Source organism: Urtica dioica, chromosome 1, assembly GCF_054948205.1.
Source record: "Urtica dioica subsp. dioica isolate 48M chromosome 1, U.dioica_male_clone48M_v1_H2, whole genome shotgun sequence".
Classification (NCBI taxonomy): Eukaryota; Viridiplantae; Streptophyta; class Magnoliopsida; order Rosales; family Urticaceae; genus Urtica; species Urtica dioica.
In genome coordinates, this window is record NC_142756.1 from 10988651 (window position 1) to 11011463 (window position 22813).

Below are 22813 nucleotides of genomic sequence, written 5' to 3' on the forward strand. Positions count from 1 at the left end.
AATGATTATTTATTACTTAAAAAACACTATTTTTTAATAGAATTAATGACATTTTTGGCCCCTCGTCTTTGACCTCTTTAACACCTTGGTCCCTGATTAAAAAAAACCTACAGTTTTGGCCCATTATGACCAGTCAATTTTCATATTTGGTACTTCTGTTAATTTTTCTGTCAAAATTGCCGGATACTCATCACGTGCAAGTCATGCGTGCGAATTGTGGAGGGTAATTACGTAATCCCGCTAATTTCCTTTAATAATTTGACAACTGTGACAAGTCTCCTCTGCGCGTGACAAGTCTCCTCTGCGCACCACGTCCACCGCGAAGCTCAGAATCGACGGAGTCGCACTCCTCGGCCGGCATGGGCTCACGCTCCCTCTCACCGGAGTCGAAGCCGAAGAGCTCCAGAGCTTCCCCGGCGACGCGGGCCTCGGCAAAGACCTCATCGCGTTCGTCCTCGGCGAGTACTTCCTGGGAGTCCTTGCACCGGCGACAGGGCTGGTGGAATTCGGGGACCCCGGATCCTGAAGCCTCCTAAGCCGGCTATTGGTCTCCTGCCAAAACTTGGCTGAAACCACGAGCCCGCGTGGCGTCCCGGCTCTCACTCGAGACGACGCTGACGAGGACGAGACTGCCCCGCCGCCGCTGGTGCTGCCGGAGGACACGCTGTCGGTGTCGGAGATATCGACGAATGGCTCTGCGGTCCCCAAATCCAAGCTGAGCCTGCCGTCGAAGGAGACCCGTCTCGGAGTCAGATCCGAGGGGGGCGAGCCTCCGGGAGTCAGCGGCGGCGCCGAAATCGACGCTTCGGGTGAGGGAGAGGCGGGCCCGCAATCGGTTGGGGTTCTCGGTCGAGGGTTTGGAGTTCTCCGAGTGGGAGTGGGAGTGGTCGGCGGCGGCGGAGGTGCGAGGCGGAGTGGCTCTCCTTCTCTCGGGAGTGGGCTTCCGATTGCCGGCGGGGGAGGAAGGCGGCGGCTTGCTCGCATTCAAAGTCGTGATTCGGATCGCTCTTGATTCAGATCAGTCCTGGAAGTGGTCGCCCGAGTCGCCTCGCAGCCGAGGATCCTCGGCCACCGCGAGAGACGCTTCAGACAAGAAGATCAGAACAACAAAGCCAACGCCGCCGCGGCCAAGGAAGGTTTCACCATCGTGAACACGAGCCGGATCGCCCGAAACGAGAACCTAATTGAGGTCTGGGATTTGCCGAGTGGAAGCAATGTGGGTTCTCCGGTGAAGAGCGGAGATGTAACCCTAATCGAGCTCCGAAATTTGCAGAGGGGAAGAACTGTAGCTTCTCTGGTCTTATATGTCGTCGTTGGAATGTTTCCTTTTGTAAACAGAGCTGCTAAGCATATTCTGCAATGAGAGAGAGAGAGAGGGATGTTACAAAAAAAATTCAAAAAAAAAAAATCCATAAAATCTCCAATGTAAGGGCAAAACGATAATTACCCTTCATAATTCGCAGACGTGACTTGCACGTGATGAGTATCAGGCAATTTTGACAAAAAAATTAACAGAAGTACCAAATATGAAAATTGGCTGGTCATAATGGACCAAGACTGCAGGTTTTTTTAATCAGGGACCAAGGTGTTAAAGAGGTCAAAGACGAGGGGCCAAAAATGTCATTAATTCTTTTTAATATTAAGAAAATTTTAAAGTCTATATAAGAATAAAACTTGTCAACACATTACCATACATAATTTTCTCATTTGATTATTAGTTTGATAACAAATCCAACGCGGGAATTCAAAAGCCGCGCTCTTAAAAAATGGTTAATAAAATAGGACAAATCCCATGTAAAAATAATAATAATACTAATCATTAAATAATGAAGAAGAACCCCTATCATTTTATTGAATAAACATACTAATTTTATCACAAATATCATTAAATTTATGTCATTTTTATCAAAATCAACCAAAATATAAAAGTTTTTATTACTAAAATCAAGAGAGAAATTAATTTTCTTACAGGAAAAAAAAAATTCGTGACCGTTTTCTTATTCTGTAATCGATCTGTCACAAAATTTAAAAATTATTAATGAAATACAGAATTTTGTGACCGAACTGTTATAAAATTTTGTATCTGGTACCTGATATGTCACAAAATTATGAAATATATTACAGTATTTGTACGATTCATTTAGTAATAAAAGTGTCCATTTTTTTTTAATAAAATGATATGAATTTAGTAATATTTGAATCAAAATCTCATAAACATATTCAAATAGGTTCAAATAAGTAAGCGATTTCTCTTCAAATAAATTATATAAAAGAAAAAAAAAAGAAAAAAAAAACTAGCATTTGCAAATTTTGAGAAAGTAACTTCTTAAAACAGCCTTAAAAAATAAAAAAATAAAAATCTTAAACAGTAATAAACTGAATTTATCAACAAATGTGGTCTAATAAAATATTAAAGATGATTGATTTCCAAAATGCTCATATTTTCACGGCTTGTGTCTGGCACTAGTCAACAACTACAAGCATTACATTACCTACCTACATCAATCATCAGATGAATTGGAAAAAAAGTTGCTAAGAAGATTACAAACCATTAGATATATAATTATTCTACTCAAGAACATCAAACTAATATCAATGTTTTCGTTGGATAATTATTTCTTTTCCCCTTTTCTTTGTGCAGCAAGAAGGAACCGAAAAAGAAAACATAAAAATCAAACTCCTACACAAATGGACACCAAGCAAGCAAGCAGACCATAACAAGCCTTTCCCCTTTCTTTATGTCCAATATTTTTTTTACACTATCATTGGACCCAAAAAAAAAAAAAAAAAAAAAAAAAAACTAAAGAAAAAAATGGTTTCAGTAGAGTTTGTTGGTTCAGGCATCCAAATTCTCCATCTGAATGCTACTCTTGAGAGGCACATACTCTCCGAGGTACCCGCCAAGATGATCATACAGAGCGCTCTTATCGATCCCTTGGTGATGATAACTCTTACACACGTAGTAAAACACGCTCTGCACCAACAAGCCCACGAGATTCACGATCACGAGAACCCCGACCAAGAACCCACCGACCACGATCCTCGTAAACACGCCGTAGCTTTCCCCGCCGTGGACCACGACCGCCCCGAAGAACCCTGAGATCACCATGCACGCGGTCAGGTAGGCGAAGACCATGGCAAAGGCCATTCGGGTCTTCCCTTTGAGAAGCTCGTAGCTCTTCTTCATGGCGGCGAGGCCGTAGAGCGGCTCGAGGACGGAGACGACGCTGGCGAGGTGCCACATGGCGGTGATGTAGACGTGGGCCACGAGGAAGAGCGCGGCCATGACGACGAGGGAGATCGCGACGAGGACGGGGCTGTCGAGATCGACGGCCGCGATGAAGAGGACCAGGAAGGCGAAGAAGACCGAGTTGTAGCCGATCATGAGGAGCGAGACCCAGAGGAAGGTGACGAAGAGGCGCTTGAAGACTTTTGGGATCGCGGAGATCGTGGAGGAGAACGAGACGGGCTTGGCTGTGTAGAGCGAGGCCACGGTGAAGACCACGGCCGCGGTGGAGAGGAGAGAGAAGGCGAAGAGGAAGATGAGGTACGAGAACTGGAAGGCGAGGAGGACCGTCCAGCGGTGCCGGTTCTGGGCCGGGTCCGAGTACGGGCTCTGAAGCTGGGCCAGCAATGGGTGCGTGAACAGCGAGTGGGCTAGGATCGCAAACGAGAGCGGGAAAAGGAGTGTCAGCGTTATCAGGTAAAAAGTCTTCGGGGAGTTTCTGGGGATCGATGTCGATTCCCGAACGATCTCTGGTATCGTCATCGATTGAAGCTCCTCTGCCGATAGATCCATTTTCTGTGTACACTCGCAAGAAAAGCCCTGGAGAAACAAAAGAAGAAGAAAGCAATGACTCGCTCTGGTTAAAATTCATGATGTTCATACGCTTTTTATTAGAATGATCAAAAGTATTCCTGAAAGGTCATGATCAGGGAAAGCACAAATCTGAGCAGTGCTTTTCTATACCATTAATAGCAGAAAAAGAAAGAAAAAGTCTCTCATCCGGGCGAAAATGGACTTAGCAGAACAAACCTATCAAAGCTCATCCTTTATCTCCCGGAAATGAAACTACCGTGATACTATCCATCTATCTATCTATAAAATCGATGATTCCAGAACCGTAACAGTGAAGATTGAATCTTCGTAATTTTCTATCTAGATCACACCTACTATAAGCTAATCACGCACACAAATTCATCGGATTTCGGCTATACCCTAATCTGATTACTGCATTTCGTCGATAGAATCGCCGAACAATCAATTACAGCCTATAATCAACCACTTATTTTTTGAATTATTAAGCAAAGAGAGTACCATGAAGAACGAAAAATTAAAATTAAAGATACCTGAAGAAGAAGTCAGCTAGTTCGTCGCCTGCGAAATTCAGCGAGTTTGACGATGAGACGATGGTGATAATGATGAGAAAGGGGTGAGGAAAGAGAAGCGAAGATTCTTCCGTGCTCGGAGAAAAAAGAAATGGTTCCCACAGAAATGGAAATAAATCTTCACCGTTGATTGTCGGCGAGAGAAGCTGATCCTGCGGTGAGATCTGTTTTCGATTGTCGGGACGGTGTGAGTCGTTTTGGTGTGTCGTTTTTCATTCACATGAGGACCAAATTAAATATTAGATAAACATATAAAAACTAGAAATAAATAGTCACTATCAAATTATAAAACTAGCCTATTAAATTTCTATGCTATCATATTCATAGTCATACCAGTTGGTATTTTTATAATCAACTCATTTTAAAATGGTTAACATACATCACGTATATCACATCAATCCATGACTTTTATTTTTATGCAAACCTTTAACTGTATTTATAGTATTTTTTTTTTCTTAAGTAGCAAGATATCTTAAAGTCCAATTACTCTTTAAAATGAATTAGTAAATATGTTTGACAATATTATACCAAAGTTTAAAATGGTGTTAGTCCATATTTTGAGGATAAAAAAAATATAACCTCGTTTTGACTTTTTAACCAACATTTTATTGATTAGTCGCTGATCGTTTTTATATCATTTTTTTTTTTTGTATTGGAGTTGCACGAAAACTGACTAGTTGAACACAATATGTTTGATCGAAAAAAAGGAGTGTAAATGGCCAATTTTATTATTTGATATTTCCTTTTTAATCGCTAATTTATTTGATATTTCCATTTTGATCGCTAATATTATTATTATTTTTACATCATAGCTAAATCTTGACATTTGCTACTTAATTACTACGGTTAGTAAGAAAATTTTGTTCCAATTCATGGACTAGATACGATAATTTTTTTTTTTCATGTATTAGAGAATATTTTTAATTTTTTATCATTTTTTTTTCAAAGAGCAGTACCGGAACGAGGTGTTATATTCCGGTGTAAAGGAGTAACTACAGAATGCACAGCCACGTCAGCTCAGGAGTAACCAGCGTGTACCTTTCTGTTAGGCACATGCCAAGCGTACGAAATCTTGTTAGAGAGTTTGTTAGAGAATGTAACAGTGTATTTATACAATGTAATGTGCTCGATGAAAGGTTAATGAGAAAGTATCAGAGAAGAGTTTTTCTCTCAATTCCGATCTTGTTCAATATCAAACTTCATCTCGGTGTGGTTATAATTTTAATGTTGTTATGTTTGGAACGAAAATTTTTGCTCCAATTGGTCCAGGAATCTCGTTAAGCCAAAATAGAAGTTCACGAAGTTCCAAAGGTCCAAATTTAATCATAGCCTTCTACAAGTTTCCATTTAGTTTTTTTCATTAAAAATTTAAAACAAACTAATTTTCTGTGTTTTTTAACGATAGAGGGATTTTAGGCTTTCAAAAAAAAAAATAGGGATATTAACGAAAAAAATGCCAAAATGCAACTACTGGATAAATTCAGGAGCACATATAAAATAAAATAAATCATAAGTAAATGCTATGACGATAGAGTACGATTTCAAATCATTCGACAATTAAGATAACTTCTTAAGTGTCCATTGTCATTGTGTACATTAATAAAGGTATTAAGTATAATAACTCAGCTATACTTAATTAATTAAAAATTAATTAATTATCTTCAGCTAAACTTGACAGGACTAAGCTCTAACTAATTCCACCTTTTTACCCCTCAAGGACGAAAGTATTGATCTTTTATGAACAAAGCTTCAATAAAGCTTCTCTAAAAAAAATGAAAAAAATACAGCTTCAATCAAGCCATTCAAATTTCAGCAAATGTAGAAAAAATAAAATTAAATTATATTAATAAGCACATCACTAAGATGGTACATAATAATAATATTGAATTTAAACAAAGAAAGATTTCATATAACATATCAATATGAGTAGTCATAAATTAGGGTAGATCAAGTTCCTTAAATAAAGTCAAAGATCTTATAGACCTCTCTCGTATCGTATTAGTATCTTATAATAATAAATACGTGATAACTTGTGATATTAATTACCAGCCAAGTGTTCAAAATATAGTCTAGATTAGATTATCTGAAACTTTTCAACTTGTTTGAAAGAACAGCGGTTTGCGTGATTTAAGTGATCCATACTCTATTATTATTTTTTAATGATATATGTTGATGATTGACTATTTTGATGCTAGACTGTTACCTGATACTTTATTATTGAATTCATTTAATATAAAATAAAATAAAAACTAATTTTATATATATATATATATATATATATATATATCTTATATGTGAGTGTTTACATTTATGTATATGTATTTATGCATACAATTTCTATACACAATTACGAGTAAATGTTCCACCAAAAGACTCCTTCTGCATGTTAAGAACAACGTCAACACTCACTAAAATGATGTCGTGCGTGGTGGTGGCCATCTCGTAGGTCTTGCTGGCCTATCATTAACCCGTTGAGATTGTTTGTTGGCCCTCTAGAACTCCTCTCAAAACTCACATGACTACTCAAATAAATCAACATGACGTCTACTTATATTTTAATAACAACATCGTTCCCATTGTTCCATAATTGCCAAATCAGGGTGACCAAAATCCCACTTTCACATACCTTTAAGTACCCTAAAGCGATCGAGACGAGATTGGCATTGTCAGTGGGGCTGAATTTTAAAATCAACGGCCCAAATATTGTTATCTTCCACACTTTTCAAGCCTTAAAGCATCTCAAAACACATATATATATATATATATATATATATATATATATATATATATATATATAAGAGCGATTGATTGTGGTTCTTATAAGCATAATTAACAATATTAATAGCCAAAATCTAAGAATTAGATGATTTTCACAAAGCATTAGAGATCGATAAAACCTATCTCGATTCATGACGAGAGCAGCAATAGTAGCGATAATTGACTTCTCTCTCTTGACCTCTTTAATCTTGATAGTTTTATTGTCATAAGGTTAGCTTTATATACACTTACCATCAAAGTATATAGGGAAATTACTTTTTATTATTAAACTCTAATAGGTAATACATTTGGGTCAATTATTTCTCACATACAAAGCCCACAAATGGGTTCTGACTAACATTCTCTCACTTGGTTCATGCGTCGTTATATATCTCATGGTTTAAATAATAAACATAATTGCGCATAATATAAGATGAATCCATCATTATATCGGTTACATCATAAAATCTCTATTAAGCACGAAAACTAATAATGATCATAGCGGTTGTACGTCAATTTGTAGAGATTGTCATTTCTTGTATCCAATACTAGCTTCATACTTAACATGACACATAATAAGTTATTCATAACGGTCCGACAATAATGTCTTTGTCAGAGACAAAACGAATGTTGATCACATAATGCATTCACGTATATACAAATCATAAAAACAAGATTCATTACTTCATTTCAAAAACAAAATAAACGAGCTCAAAGTGACAATCACATAAAACATAAAACATAAAAATAACACCAATGATGACATCAAAGGATCCCCATTCTTTCGACATATTCAATAAATGCCTTTAAGGGGCAATCCTTTCGTTAATGGATCTGCAACCATAAACTTTGTGCTAATGTGCTCGATCGACATCCTTTGTTTCTGAACTTCTTCTTTAACGGCAAAGTATTTCTATTCCATATGCTTAGCACCCTTTGATGGCTGTAGTCTAACGGGTGGTCGGATGTAATGATCTTCTAGGAGTAGAATGCTACGACACTCGTCGTCCCATTATAATATTATGCTTCCATCGACTAGATGTTCTTGGTGGAAGAACTTGGATTTGATCTTCTCACCACATGCATACTCTTCTTCTTCGTCTCCATATTCACTTTTCCTTCTTGAGTATATATACATTAAGTTGTCATTATTTTAGAACGGCTTCACATTTAAACTCTGAAAACTTCCCAACACTAGCCATAATTTTCTTATACTTCTTAATCATTCATTTCTAATAAATTATATTAGATCCCCCAATTTAAATCCCTAAAGTCATCTCTTCAAAGTCGTGCAAACCCATTGCCTGAGTTCCCTACAACTTCTAGCTTCCATGTACATGTACTATCAGGTTGCAATCCTCTTTGTCAAAATATTTGATGAGTCTAATTAAAATGTTTCAGTATTTACTTCTCTAGCTTATCTTACTCAAAATATGTTGGGAGAGTTATGCAAATAGTTTGTTTGAATATGCTAATTCCATATATACCTTGAATTTATAAAACCTTCTATAAAAACCTCTTTGTTTTTAATTTTCAAGTGACCCTTATTTTAAATGAAACTTTAAACAAAAAAGAAATTTTTTAAAGGTTAAATGTGAACATAAAATATAAGTCGCACAAAATAGTAAACATAAGATATTTAAGAAATATACAAGTGAAAACGGATAAAATATTTATGAAATATAAAAGCAAAAAAAGATAAGAACAAAAATGTTAAAAGGACAAGTTGACAAGTTTGACCCATCTATTGGTGATTAAGGTAAGAACAAAAATATTAGCACTAGCAAGGATTCAAATAAAAGATATCCAACAGCTACTATTACTGTTTCAGTTTTCAGATAAATATTTATTATTAGAGAAAATAACACCTATATACTGTGTGTTTCAGTAAAATATCGACTCTAACATTTGGTTTTCAAAATTACCGATTTCATACACTCTGTTTAACTACAATGACGAAGTTATACATTAAAAAATATAACAGTGCCACAAATCTTCTTTTTATGAACTTTTCATTGACGTTTACTATACTATAATAATATTTATATATAAACCAATTATCTTTATTCATTTGCTTCATATATGCAATATATTTAAAAACGAAAAAACAAACAACAGTTTCTGAATCGTGGAGAACACAAAAAGAGGCATGAGGTAAAAATCGATAGTTGGTAGTCGTCAAAATTATAGATTCGAACAGAGAATTCAAGATTCAGAGTTGCAATTCGAATACGGAATGAAGTCATCTCTTGGGAGATATGCATTTTATTATTTAGTTTCGATTTAATGCTATTTTTTATTTCAAAATTGAAAATTTGGAAGTTAGGAAACTGGTTTAGATTTGATTCGGTTTTTCTTATATAAGAGTTAACATAAATGAAAGAGATATTTGTAACACTGTTATCCATTTCGACGTATAATTTTTTCATTTTAGTTAAACAAATGGTATGAACTCGATATTTTTGAAAACCGAAGGTTAAACTCGATATTTCACTAAAACACAAGGTATAGATGTGTTATTTTCCTATTTATTACAACAATAAAATTCAATGGAGTAAGAATATCGCATATTTTATTTAAATAAATCGATACATTCCTTTTATTTATAATTAACTAGATCATTACAAACTTAACGTTTGGATTTAGCTAACGTTTGGAAATTTTAAGAAAAATAGTCAAACAAATGATGTGTCACTTGAATATCTAATTTGAATTTTCCATTTTGTCTTTTTTTTTAAAAAAAACTACAGTTCGTCACACACACTATCTCATACAATTTTTTTTTTCTCATCAAAACTTCAAAAATTTATATATTCCTCATATGAATTTAAAATTAAGTGATCCCAAATCTTACAGATATGTGGAGAGGAGAGCTCCAAAAATAAACCAATTATCATTAATTTTCGATTTTTTAAATTATTAACATTTTTTGTTAATTATGGCATGTTTAATGATGATATTTAAATCAAATATAATTCTTATTGGCTATTTTTTTAAACGTTTGATTTCAATTTTATAGTTTAATTTTGTCACCAAATCTGTAATGCCTTTATTTTACCATTTGTCTAGGACGACAATTCTATTTCACGCGATAACTAGTTAAACTTAAAACTTAAAAGAGAAATAAATAAACAAAAATACTTTTTGGATTTTCCGGCTTTGCCGCGGTTATAAATTTATAATAAAGTCAGCTGTTTCTTAAAAAAAAAAACAAAAAAGAAAATACTAATAAAAGAGAAAAAAAAAAAACTGAAAATGCGTGGACACCACGTGGCACCAATGAGAACCCCTTGAGACTTATCCGAAGATAAAAAATCTGATCCCTTCCACGATCAATCCAATATCCGAAAAAGAAAAGAAAATAGAGGAGCCATGCAATTCCCTTCACACATATCTCCCTGCCACTGTCTGGTTCGCATTCGCTGAACTCGATACACATAATATAACCAACACACTCTTTTTTCCTCACCCGTTTCCCTTACTAATATACTGAGCTTATTTAAAACAAACAAACAAAAGGAAATATGGCGTCCACGTCCTGCTTCCTCCACCACCACGCCCTCACCGCCGCCGCGTCCCGGTCGTCGGCGCGTCGCCAGAGCGTGGCCGTGAGGCCAGTCCAGATAATCTGCCGTGCTCAGAAGCAGTCCTCCGACGACGAAGCCGTCGTGTCCCGCCGATTGGCACTCACCGTCCTCTTCGGCGCCGCCGCGATCGGCTCCAAGGCTTCCCCCGCCGACGCCGCTTACGGAGAATCCGGTATATACATTTTCCATATCACATCATATCATATCTATAAGAACACTGTTAATTAATTATTAAATAAAATTTGAAGACAAAAATGTGTGTTTTAGATAGTCTAGGAATTGATTGAAATTAGATTAATTACATGTAATGTAGTGCTGATCTGGTTTCGGATAGCTTTAGTGTTCATGATTTCAGAATAGCAATATATGTCGTTGTATGAATGGTAATATATGAATGATTATGACAAACAGCGAACATCTTCGGAAAGCCGAAGACGGACACAGAGTTCAAGCCGTACGTCGGGGACGGGTTCAAATTGGACATTCCGTCAAAGTGGAACCCTAGCAAAGAGAAGGAATTCCCGGGCACAGTGCTGCGCTACGAGGACAACTTCGATGTCACCTCCAACCTCGCCGTCATGGTCATCCCAACCGACAAGAAATCCATCACCGACTACGGTTCCCCCGAAGATTTCCTCTCTCAAGTACTCATTCTCTGCACCTAGTAACGTATACCAGACAAAGTAACTTGCCACTCAAGAAATCTAACCGAGTTGTCGTTTTTTTATAGGTGGGCTACTTGCTTGGGAAACAAGCCTACAGCGGGAAAACCGATTCCGAGGTAATGCCCAGAAAGAAATCAGCGTCTTAAACGACAGATAGGTGAAAAAAGCGAGTCGTAATGAAATTTTGTGGCTTGGACCTTGGCAGGGCGGGTTTGACTCTGGTGCGGTGGCAATAGCGAATGTGTTGGAGACGGCGACGAATGAGGTGGGCGGGAAGAAGTACTATTTCGTGTCGGTTCTGACGAGGACGGCGGACGGAGACGAGGGAGGGAAGCACCAGCTGATCAGCGCGACCGTCAAGGACGGGAAGCTCTACATTTGCAAGGCACAAGCCGGGGACAAGAGGTGGTTCAAGGGTGTCAAGAAGTTCGTTGAAGGCGCTGCTACTTCCTTCAATGTTGCCTAAGCTCTAATTCTTTCTTTTAAGAAGAAGAAAAACAATATGTGAGAGGGATGGAGGGAGAGAGAGAGAGAGAGGGAGAGATTGTTTGAGAAGAATCTTTATGAGTTTGTTGTATATGTAAATCAAACTTTTCAAGATTATGGTCCGTCTTTGTGTCCTTGGCTTTTGTCTTCTTTCCTTTTTCCAACTCTTAATTTTTTTTTTTCATTCCCAAATATTCTTAGAGTTTAATAAATCGGGTTATGGAATGTGAGGGAGTTTGTTGGAGTGATCTCTGTTAGGGCATATTGAAACGTTTTTAGTGTATAATTATTGAGGACCCTCTCTTTATAATTAAATGAACTTCTCTTGGCTATCTTGTTTTCCTTTTCAAGTAACTCCAAGCAATGTAATGGCATGTATTGACACTAACCAAATGGGTCTACAGCCACGGTCAAATTTAGCCGTGACAAATGATGATACAATCGTGCCAAGTTTAACATTCCAATTGTACGGCACCAAATATTGCTCAAAAATGACTGTATAAAAGCCTACAACCGCGACTTATCGTGGCTGGTGTTAGGTTAAGAAGTTGGAAACGCCGCTTTTGTTGTAGTGTGAGCAACATACAACACGACAACCTACGAATCCATTTTTTTGACAGATCCATTGATTTCGTGCTTTTGTGGGTCTCCGAAATCCTTTCAGTGATCTATGTTGTGTTGAAAAGATATCTATTTGATCCGATATCATTTGCTCGATTTTGTAAAGCATGTGGTGGCAACAATATGGGGAAAGTATAAAATCAGAACAAATAGACCATCTTGTTTCGCTTGTTTTTTTTTTTTTTTTTTTTTTTTTATGTAAAAACAAATCGGTCGGTTGCATTCACTCTAGGGCAGGGCATGGTGGTTGCCTCTTGAATTCGCCGGCTCAATCTTCGCTGTAGCCATGGGATGAGACGCTCACGCTCCCTTCAAATCAAGCGGACTAGGATAAAATTGCACCCGAAAGTTTATAAACATTTTTTTTTACAATTCTTTATAAATGTTTTTTTTCCTTACATTTTTTGTTATAATTAATTACAAGACAATCAAGCGGATTGGGACAAAATTGCACCCGAGAGTTTATACACTTTTTTCTTTTTACAGTTCTATATTTTTTTATATATACTTTATGTTATTATTAATTACACAGAATCTAATTTTAAGATGACCTGATTGTTTAATTCTTCTCCCCTTTTAATTCGGATTATTTGTATAGGCCTGATGTTAAATTAAAGTTTGTTTAGTTTCGAGGACCTTATTCTAAGTCTCTTCATCTCGGCTGATTTTGTTTAAGCTACTATCATTGACTCATTGTACTCAATATAGTGTCATTTGGACCACGATGGAGCCAAAATATAAATTAGTGGAACTAATATGTAGAAAAAAAAAAAAAAATTTAAGAGGGCTTAATTTGTAAAAAAAAAAATTATTATATATTGTAGGTATTTTATGTGAAAGGTTTTATTAGCATTATATATTTCAGCTAATAGACTAATAATTCTTAAATTTAAAGTGGCACTATCTAACATTACAAAAATAATTATTCTACTTATAGTTCTTGTATATGTTATAGATTAACATGTTTTAGCAAATTATCTAGAATATTCTACATGATTGCATCTATAAAGGCAAATATAATAAGAAAATAAGTGTGAATGAATACCAAAACAATTTGTATTTTATGTATTTTCTCTTTATTTTCGATATCTGCCATTTAGGCACGTATCAACTAGTATCAGAGCCGCAAATGGCTTCCAACGATCAGCTATCCGAACGCCTTGAACGAAAGTTCACAAGCCTCGAAGAACGCCTCACACAATTACAAAACATCTTTTAGAAGCGATGCCTATATTTAGAAGCGATAATTTGCTTTTAAAAGCGACATGTCGCTTCTCGGTCAATCACCGAGCGCGGTCCTATAAAATTGAAAATTTTGATATTAGAAGTGACATGTCGCTTTTTTCCAGTTTTTACTTCGCAAAAAAAATTTACGAAAAATTTAGCGGGTTAATTTGTCCCACTTTTAATTTTGGTTTAACTTTTAGAAGCGACTAATAGTTAGAGAGAGTATTAGAGATATGCAACAAGGGAGTGTTAGAGAGAGAGAGAGAGAGAGAGAGAGAGAGAGAGAGAGAGAGAGAGAGAGAGTGAGTGTGTGTGTGTGTGTGAGAGAGAGAGAGAGAGTAGATGAATGTGTATGCTTGTGGTTGAACGTGTTTGTGTGTGACATCGCTCACTCAGAGAACAAAACTCGCGACCGCTTCACCACGTTATAGGAGGAACATTGATCTTCCACGATGGCTCAGCAAGAACACTTCGCGTCGCTGCTGGATCACACCGCCGATCTACGGCGGCTCAGTTTTCTCAACTCTCGCCCCTGGCGCCTCCAGATCGGGTCTCCGCGAGCTCGTCCCTGGTGGTAGATCTTCCACCGCCGCATGTCGCACCACCGCCGATCATGTTTCCTCAACAACCAGAAGAGGATTTTCCAGCTACAGACATGACCTCGTTGTTACGAGTATTCCGGGTAGACGTACCCAGATTTGACGAAACTAGAGTGGATGATTGGATTTATAAGATCGAAAAATTCTTGGATCTTCATCGGGTTCCACCAGCGTCCCGCCTTTCTGTTGTTTCGTTTCACCTCAGTGGTGGCGCTTCGACCTGGTACCAGTGGATGGAGCGCGGCAGCGGGCTTTCGACGTGTGAGTCCTTCCTCACGCAATTACGTGCTCGATTCGGTTTGTCAGTTTACGATGATTCATTGGGTCGTATTGCCAAACTAATCCATACAGGTACGGTCGTCACTTTTTGCTCTGAATTTGAATCTCTGATGTTACGTATCACCGATGGGTGGGCACGTTGGAATCACACGAACTTTGGCGCACGTGTGTGTGCGAATTTCTTTTGGGAGGGCATTCGTCGAGATGTCAAAAGCTTTGCGGAAAAGTGTGTGGTCTGTCAAACCGTCAAGTATTCCATCACTGCACCGCAAGGCCTTCTTCAACCACTGGAAATTACAGAGCGAGTGTGGATGATCTCGCCATGGATTTTATTATCGACTTGCCGAAACCACAAGGGTGCACCGCTATATTGGTCGTCGTGGATCGTTTAACCATATATGCTCATTTTGGTTCGCTACCTACGGAGCACTCAGCGTCACGAGTCGCAGAGCTCTTTTTCTCTATGGTCATTAAACTACACGGTCTTCCCCGAAAAATTATCTCCAACCGCGACCCCATTTTTACAAGTCAGTTTTGGAAAAAACTTGTTTGATCGCATGGGCACTTCTTTGAAGACCAGCTCCGCATACCATCCATAGACCGACGGTCAGTTAGAAATTCTCAATCGCTGCCTGGAGCAGTATCTCCGCTCATTTACGTATGAGAATCCGAAGCAGTGGGCGTCATACTTTTGTGGGCAGATTATCACTACAACACCAACATGCACTCAGCGATCGGCATGACCCCGTTTCATGCGTTGTATGGTCGTTCACCCCCATCTATTTCGACCTATATTACCGGAGATACAACCGTCCAGGCGGTGGACGAGATCCTCACTACCTGAGACAGTCTACTCCAGCAACTCAAGGACAACCTATTCCAGGTGCAAAATTGGATGAGACAAGTGGCGAACAGAAAGCGTATTGATGTGGAGTTTAACATTGGCGATATGGTGTTGGTGAAACTTAAACCGTATCGATAATCGACGGTGGAAAAGAGGCTAAACTCGAAGATTTGCAAACGTTTCTTTAGTCTGTCTCAGATTATCGCGCGAGCTGGTCCGGTGACTTACACTCTCGCACTACCAGAGGGGAGCCGTATTCACCCAACATTTCACGTGTCGTTGTTGAAGGCGATGCTACGATGGCAATTTTTCCATTGCCGGAGATCAGTAGGGGTAATGAGCCAATCCTTACACCTATGTCGATACTCGTCGGACGTCTCCACACCACCAATGGCGTTCCCACCAAACAAGTGCTTGTACAATGGTCTCATAGCTCTTTGGAGGATGCCATGCGAGGAGTGTGACTCTTTCAGCCGTATCTATAGAGTTGCTAACCTTGAGGCCAAGGCCGTTTTCGAAGACGGATGGAGTGATGCGAATATCTCACAGGTTGCGCTGGATACAAGTCAAATGAAGTCTTGGGCCAACGAGTTAGCCCAAACCGAAGAAATAGAGCATCCTTCAGTCCAAAACACAGTTGGGCTTGCTGTAGGTGAAGGAAGGTCCATCAGAGACAAGAAGAAATCATTCTGGCTGAAAGACTACACCGAGAAGGGCAAGCACGTGATGTAGATTGTGTTGTGTGAAGGAGGACTTAATTGTCTTTGCTTAGTGGGTCAGTTAGGGCTGAACTGTTGCAGTATTTAAAGCACTTTTTCATAATGTAAATTTCTTTATGCAAGTATTGATAAGAACTGTATTTTGCATCATAAATGTTGTACTACCTTCAACTAGTACCATTCTAATAAGAAGAAATTAGGGCTGTTTAGTTAGTGATTCCAAATTTATTTTCTGTTTTTTAATTCTAAATTTTAGAAAACACTTTTAGAAAACATGTTTGGTTATAGTACTTAGAAAACAAATTTAGAATCATGTTTATTTTTCTTTGAAATTTTTTTACAAAACAGAAAACAATGAAAATGTGTTTTCTATTTTATCTATGTTATATTTTAAATTAAACTCTAAAACAATTGAATGTAAAACATAACTAAACAACATTTTAAAATATTCTAAAACGTAATTTTAAATCTGTTTTTTAAATTTAAAATTAGAATAAAAAAACAAAATTTAAAAACAAAAAACAAATTTAGAATATTCTTTCTTCTTATCAATGCTACGATCCTTAAGATAGAAAGGAGCGGGAATAAGAAGAAGAAAAACAGAAAATGGTGGCTTCGGCGACATTCCTACGGCTTCGGCGAAATTATGGCGACGTACTGAAGGCAATGGCTCAGGCGGTGGAGGAGCCTCGGTGGTGGGATAGTTCTGGAAGGAATTACGGTTCCTGGTCAATGTTCAATAATGCAGAAGAAAGATGTTTGGATGGGTAGGGTTTGGAAGATAGATTGGGCTTTTCTAGTGGGCTTGGACTTTTTCTCAAGAATTGGGTCTAAAAACCCATTATAATAGTGAGTTGATAGTTGCGGATTAGTTATAAAAAATAAAAAAAAAATTAAAAAAAAAAGGTTAAATTGTTTCGGTTGTATGACTACCTTTTATAGACATAAGTTTTGTTCAACATGCATTTAATATCTATGTTACGTTTACGTATGTTGTAATACATTTTAGCCATCCCCGTTCATATTACGACAAAAGAGCCTGAATATAAAATTATTTTCAGCTTTCTTCTTTCATCTTCGACGTATTTTTTGGGGTAATTATGGGGTATAGCAATTATAAAATGGCTGTTTTTGGACTTTTTGGACCGTTATATCTCCAGAATACCAACGGTCCATATTAAAAATAATAACAAAATAGAAGGATTCCAGACAGAGCATATACATCTATTCCCTTCGTGATTCCGAAAGTCAAATAGCTTCAAAAAAAATTCCGAAAGTCAAAAGTCAAAGACAGACTTAATCCGACGGCCGGAAATAGGAGATAGCCAAATGGATATTCCATATCCGTTGCTTTTTATCGTGTTTTTTTTTTTTTTTTGAAAATGCCTTTTTATCGTGTTTGTTTGTTCATAAGTCACTTCAAACGACTTTGATACCTTCAAATATTGGTTACTTGACAAAGCCAATCTATGTACCAAATAGAGTTGAGCTCCAACATTCCTCGGAAGTTTCAATCACAACTTAGGCTCGTTTCAAACATTTATAAGAATGTCCCAACCAATCAAATCCATCACAGCCGAGCTCTCCTCTAAAAGCACAAATATTAGAAAAAAATTAACAATGACTTATTATCATAAACTTGGGGCCATAATCCAGATGCTTGTTCTGATATTGAATGTCTTTGATTGAGAATTTTGACAATGAACGGTATTTACATAAAAAGAAGAAGAAAGCATGGTAAGAGAGAGAAGTTTTCACCGAATGTGTGCTTCTTTCTTTTCCTTTCTTTTTAAAGACCTAAAAGTTCAAGTTTTCCCATTGCAGTGATGAACACCGTTGCAGACCGCACCGTTGTTGTGCTTCGATCTCAGACCGTTCAAACCCCATATTCGAATCGTACGGTCATCGCTCGCCGAAGCCAACATGTGAGGATTAGCCGGGTTCCAACTTACACAGTTCACGGCCCCCGAGTGGCCCGGTAACGCCTCTATCAGCTCCGCCGTTCCTCTGTGCCATATATAAACCTGCAATTTTCAAATAAAACTTTTAATAAATAAATAAAAAAAAGATTATCATTCATACCCCCTTTCGAGTTTTATTAAAATACTCGAATCATATCTTCGCATTTTAAAGTTGATGAAAATCCTCCCTTCAAATTTAAACTTATTGTTGACAAAATGTATAAATTAGACATAAAACATTTACGGTTAATAAACTTCAAAGGCAAGTAAGAAATAGACGAAATTCACCTGAGAATCCTCGCTACCGCTGGCAATAAAGGCCTGCTCGGTGCCACCGAAACAAGACCTAATGACAAAGCGGGAGCGCTTATGACCTTTGTACTTGGCGACGAGCTTGGCGTCTCCGTTGATGCTCCAGAGATGGATCTCCTGGTTGAGGAGGTTGACGAGCAAGAAGTCGTTGTCCTTGGAGAGAGAGAAGGAAGTGATGATCTGGTCCTCCTCGATGAGCCTCTCGGCCTTGGCCTCGCGGTCGAGCAGCAGAATCGCAGACTCCCTCGAGATGCTTATCACGTGCTTCCCGTCCCGAGTGATCTCGAGGTCCGAGATCCTCAGAGTCCGCTGCCCCTTCCAGCACTCGATCTCCTTCCCGCCCAGCTCCCACATGCATATGCTCTTGTCGTTCACCCCCGAGAATATCGACTTCCCGTCCGGGAACCACCCGCACGAAACCAGCCCCAGCCCGGGCTTCTCGTAAATATGGAGGCACTGCCCCGATGACACGTCCCATCGCCGCACCGACTCTTCGACCCCGCAGCTCAGAAGCTGCCCGTCGTCGGGGCTCCATGATAACAGCGACACCGGTCGCTGGTGACCGCTCAGCCTGTGTTTTAATTTCACTTCGTTCGTGTCCACCTGTGCGCGTGTAAATAAAGCAGAATGGTCGGAACTATTGATCTTATTATCATTCTATAAACGTTCGAAAGTTGAACGATTGGAAGAAGATTGTTTCGACGGTATGCATAACAAAAGTTAAAATTTTAAGTACAACAATCAAACGAAACGTAGATATTCATAGAGGCAGTCGAAAGTTCTTCAACATGTATTTGCGTACCTCCCAAATGATTGCAGACCCATCGTTTGAAGACGATGCCAAGTACTTGCCATTATGCGAAAACTGCACGTACCAGACTTCATTGTTGTGTTCGTGCAATACCTGCACGAGTGGAAGCACCGAAACACATGTCACATTCATTTGAATATAATCTAACCCAGAGCATAAGAACACGTGACTCGGAAAAAAAAAAATAACCAGCGCTCGCCGACCTGTGAGGTTTTAGAGGGAATCTGATCTCTACCGCAGTGGTGATCGGTGTAGAGCGACATCTCTTCGTTCAACGAGTTGTGGAAATAGCAAGCGTCTCGCTGCAAGACGAGAGCCTGCTCGACCAGATGCTCGAGCCGCTTCTCCGGCACCATCACCATCGGCGGAAGCAGCTCCTGAAGCTGCCGGAGGAGCTTTTCCCGGGTCTCGACCCGAGCGGCGCCGCCGCCGAACAGCGAAGGAGCCACCAGGCACGAAGACAGCTCGCGGACCCTGCTGGCATTGATCCCGAGCGGCGCGATCTCGGCCCTCAGCGTGGCCAGAGCGTCCGAGACCCTGTCCCCGTCGAGAAGCTCAAAGAACTTGCGCTCCAAGACCATGAACGAAGCCGACTTCACGGTGCTCTCCTCCAACGAGCCGATCTCGCGCAGCGTCGTCAGACACTCGGCCCAGTCTCCGCCGAGGACTTGCTGCGTGAAGCGGTTCAAGGTGTCGGAGTGGAGGGAGATTCCGGACTCTTCTTCGAGGCGAGCGCCGCTCTTTTTGTATCCGAGGGAGTAGAGAGCTTTGGCGATGATACGGACGAACTCGACGCGCTTGATCACTCCTTTGGAGCCGACGACCTCGCCGTCCCCGGAAGAAGAAGACGGAGAAGATGATGATGGTGACGAGGACGACTCTTGTATGGGCCGAGCCATCAGGCGGTGGTCTCCTGAGGAGCCGGCGGTCGGGGGGTCGGCGAGAGATGTGCCGTTCGAGAGAGCTTTCAATTCCCCGGAGGACAACTTCATTCGTTTCGTAGCTGGTTCTTCATCCTCGACACCTCCCATGAAATGTACGCCTCAGCCCATAAAGTACCGAGTTTCGTCGTGATTTCGAATAGTGGGTTTCGCTTGGCGAGTTCGAGGTGTATAGTGAAGCCCTGCACACGAAGGAGGGAGTGAATGACTGGGCTCTAAACGTGTCAAACGCCTGATCAAGAGAACGCATAAGAGGAGAGACGGGATCGAGAAATCGGCTAAAAGGTTCTGAAGTATCGTTCGATTCTAGTGGGTACCTTATTAGATCATTTACCAAAATGCGAGTGATCATCGAATGTGGTTCAAGTACTTGAATTGGAAAACTACGAAAGTTGAAAAAACTATTTCCAATACGAAGCCACAGATTTTAACATATCTGAACTTGTCAGAAAGAAACCGGCTTCTCACAAGGCATGGCTTGTGTGTTTTCAAAGAACCAGAATGGAGTTCCAACTTTGACCATTTCAGTTTTCAGAAAACGCATGGTTTGTATTCTTTAAAATTGATTACTAGACACAAGTAACAACAAAAACTTATGTTAATAGACCCATCAAATCCGGCCGAATATTTCAGAATAGGAAGATTAAGCTAATCATTAATTGATTCATACGTGAATAACTAAACAATAACACCAAAGCCTGATAACCTTTGAACCACATTGCAAGAAGTAATTGACTGCGTAACAGTTTAAGCCAGAAAATAAGCACAAATTCAACACAAAGAAGAATCGGATGAAGTGAGATATCAAAACTCAATGGCCACTTAAATCACATAACAAGTAATTAACTCAAACACCACAACAGAGATGTAAAAAAGCTAAACTAATCAATAAAGCAAAACCAATTCCCCGGCACTTGATAGACAGAAGAACTAGAAACCAACATAAATCATAAATCTAAACTTAGATTATCTGCAAGACAACACCAAAGAAAAAAGAAAAAGAAAAAAAAAAAAAGAAACCCCGCAATGTTACGCAATCAATAAATCAATCAAGGAAAAAAATCATACAAAATAGAATATAACCACTCCGCTATTTGAGTGAAACAAAAGCAACAAAAAGATACCCAGATAGCGATTCTGCACAAGAACCGACTCCGATCAACCGGCCAAAAGACAGATAGGGGAAAAAAAATACGTCGAATCAATCTACAAAAGCAGACTAAAAAAACCAGATTTCACAATTGTCGGCACATTTGGCGGAGAGTTATCGTTATGGTAAGTAGGCAATTTATATTATTTCTGAAAATGAAAAAGGAAAAATCGTCAATCTGGGTAAGAAGGTCTTGGAAGCAATTAATATTTTTGCATTATTATTAGTGTTGCAATACTTTATTGGTATGGAAATGGATGAATGAATGAAGAGCAATATTTGGTACCTTGTTTAGGGGTAGGAATAATATAAGAAAACAACAATAGCAGTCTGAAGAGAGTTCTCCTTTCCGTGGAGGAAACCAACTCAGTGGGGGGTTCATATATGTGCACAGATTGCATTTTTCAACAAGATGGGCTTCTTCTTACTGGGCTCTGCCTCTCCTATAAGCCCAATTATATGTCTGTGATAGTGGGTTTTCGAAAGAGAAATGATCACAAACAAGGGAAATGGCCACATCTAGTAGTCATTTTATTGTTTTGGACCAAAATATTGAGTTCATTATTTTTGGACACTTTTAGTAGTGAGTTTAGGAGAGATAAACAATTCATACCCGGTTTGTCCTTTAATTTTTATTTTTGTTCATTCAAGCCCTGCAGAGACTTTTTCTATTTCGTTCTGAATTTGAACCCTTTGCTTCTCTCAATACCTCGCACATCTTCAACATCTTCCTCTCGTCCTCGAACTCGCTCCTCATTCCTACCATTTTCGCGCGCCAAGCCATCGCACGCGTGCTCCGCCGATTTCCTCGCGCGTCGCTCGTCGCTGAGCTTCTTCGTAAGCTTCCTTCGTGCTATGCGCTCGATGTCGAGCTCGGCGTGGAGATCGGCGATTTGGGCCTGGGTTGAGTCGAGCTCAGAGGCATCCATGGCCGTGGGTCTGAAGAACCCGAGCTCCCATAATGGCCTCCTCGTCTTATCTCCGTCATCTCCCAAGCTCCGATCCGAGAACGACCTCGACGGAGCCCTAAAACCCTCCGTCCCCGCCGGAAGACTCGCTGCGTGCAACAACTCAAAGCTCTTCGAGAAAGCACCCCAACTGTTCGACGAAATTTCCAAGAGGCTCGAGTTTTCCCCGGGCGACATGTTGTATAGGATTCTGGTGACTTTTGCAGATTAAGAAATGTCCCTTGTTGCTGGAACAGAGTGATGAGCTCAAGAAGAAAGATCAAGGAATGCCCCAACGATATATTCCTTAATTAGTAGTGTCCATAACCTTAAGGTAAGTACTTTTTTTCCAGCTATGTTATTCATATCAAGAAGAACTTTATCTCATCCAGCTATGTTAGCCTTACTGCATATTTATGTTATTCATATTTCATCCAGCTATGAACTTTATCTTGCTGGCTGCAAAACGAAGCGTAACGTTGACACGATATCAAGAAGAGAAATTTCAATGCTATTTT

General features: G+C 39.3%; 3 protein-coding genes across 4 annotated transcripts; 1 reads left to right on the forward strand and 2 right to left on the reverse strand.

Annotated features, from left to right (window-relative positions):
• Positions 1-2541: 2541 nt before the first annotated feature.
• Positions 2542-4654, reverse strand: LOC149407178 (uncharacterized). The gene is made up of 2 exons (XM_089611766.1): positions 4351-4654; positions 2542-3826 (listed from the first exon to the last, which is right to left on the reverse strand). Exon 2 carries the CDS (start codon positions 3797-3799, stop codon positions 2837-2839), a length of 963 nt encoding a protein of 320 aa, XP_089467892.1. The 5' UTR covers positions 3800-3826; positions 4351-4654; the 3' UTR covers positions 2542-2836.
• Positions 4655-10512: 5858 nt separating this feature from the next.
• LOC149407179 (oxygen-evolving enhancer protein 2, chloroplastic-like) lies at positions 10513-12216 on the forward strand. The gene is made up of 4 exons (XM_089611779.1): positions 10513-10905; positions 11145-11377; positions 11464-11514; positions 11604-12216. Exons 1-4 carry the CDS (start codon positions 10671-10673, stop codon positions 11862-11864), a joined length of 780 nt encoding a protein of 259 aa, XP_089467905.1. The 5' UTR covers positions 10513-10670; the 3' UTR covers positions 11865-12216.
• A 5560-nt stretch (positions 12217-17776) lies between these two features.
• LOC149407180 (transducin family protein / WD-40 repeat family protein) lies at positions 17777-21701 on the reverse strand. 2 transcript variants are annotated; one of them, XM_089611798.1, is made up of 5 exons: positions 21635-21701; positions 19461-20380; positions 19249-19350; positions 18423-19049; positions 17777-18197 (listed from the first exon to the last, which is right to left on the reverse strand). In XM_089611798.1, the coding sequence occupies exons 2-5, from the start codon at positions 20286-20288 to the stop codon at positions 17979-17981; spliced, it is 1776 nt and encodes a 591-aa protein (XP_089467924.1). In that variant the 5' UTR covers positions 20289-20380; positions 21635-21701; the 3' UTR covers positions 17777-17978. The 2 variants fall into 2 exon arrangements, with proteins under 2 accessions (XP_089467924.1, XP_089467932.1); XM_089611806.1 differs by lacking the exon at positions 21635-21701 and adding an exon at positions 21323-21602.
• Positions 21702-22813: the final 1112 nt, after the last annotated feature.

What these genes read in the sequence shown, in the direction of transcription:
- LOC149407178 (XM_089611766.1), bottom strand. Translation starts at nt 3,799, where the DNA reads ATGGATCTATCGGCAGAGGAGCTTCAATCGATGACGATACCAGAGATC.
- LOC149407179 (XM_089611779.1), top strand. Translation starts at nt 10,671, where the DNA reads ATGGCGTCCACGTCCTGCTTCCTCCACCACCACGCCCTCACCGCCGCC. An exon ending in CGCCGCTTACGGAGAATCCG is followed by an intron (nt 10,906 to 11,144) that starts GTATATACATTT and finishes TATGACAAACAG; the next exon opens with CGAACATCTTCGGAAAGCCG. An exon ending in GCGGGAAAACCGATTCCGAG is followed by an intron (nt 11,515 to 11,603) that starts GTAATGCCCAGA and finishes GGACCTTGGCAG; the next exon opens with GGCGGGTTTGACTCTGGTGC.
- LOC149407180 (XM_089611798.1), bottom strand. Translation starts at nt 20,288, where the DNA reads ATGGGAGGTGTCGAGGATGAAGAACCAGCTACGAAACGAATGAAGTTG. An exon ending in GGTCTGCAATCATTTGGGAG is followed by an intron (nt 19,050 to 19,248) that starts GTACGCAAATAC and finishes ACACGCGCACAG; the next exon opens with GTGGACACGAACGAAGTGAA. An exon ending in GCGGTAGCGAGGATTCTCAG is followed by an intron (nt 18,198 to 18,422) that starts GTGAATTTCGTC and finishes TGAAAATTGCAG; the next exon opens with GTTTATATATGGCACAGAGG.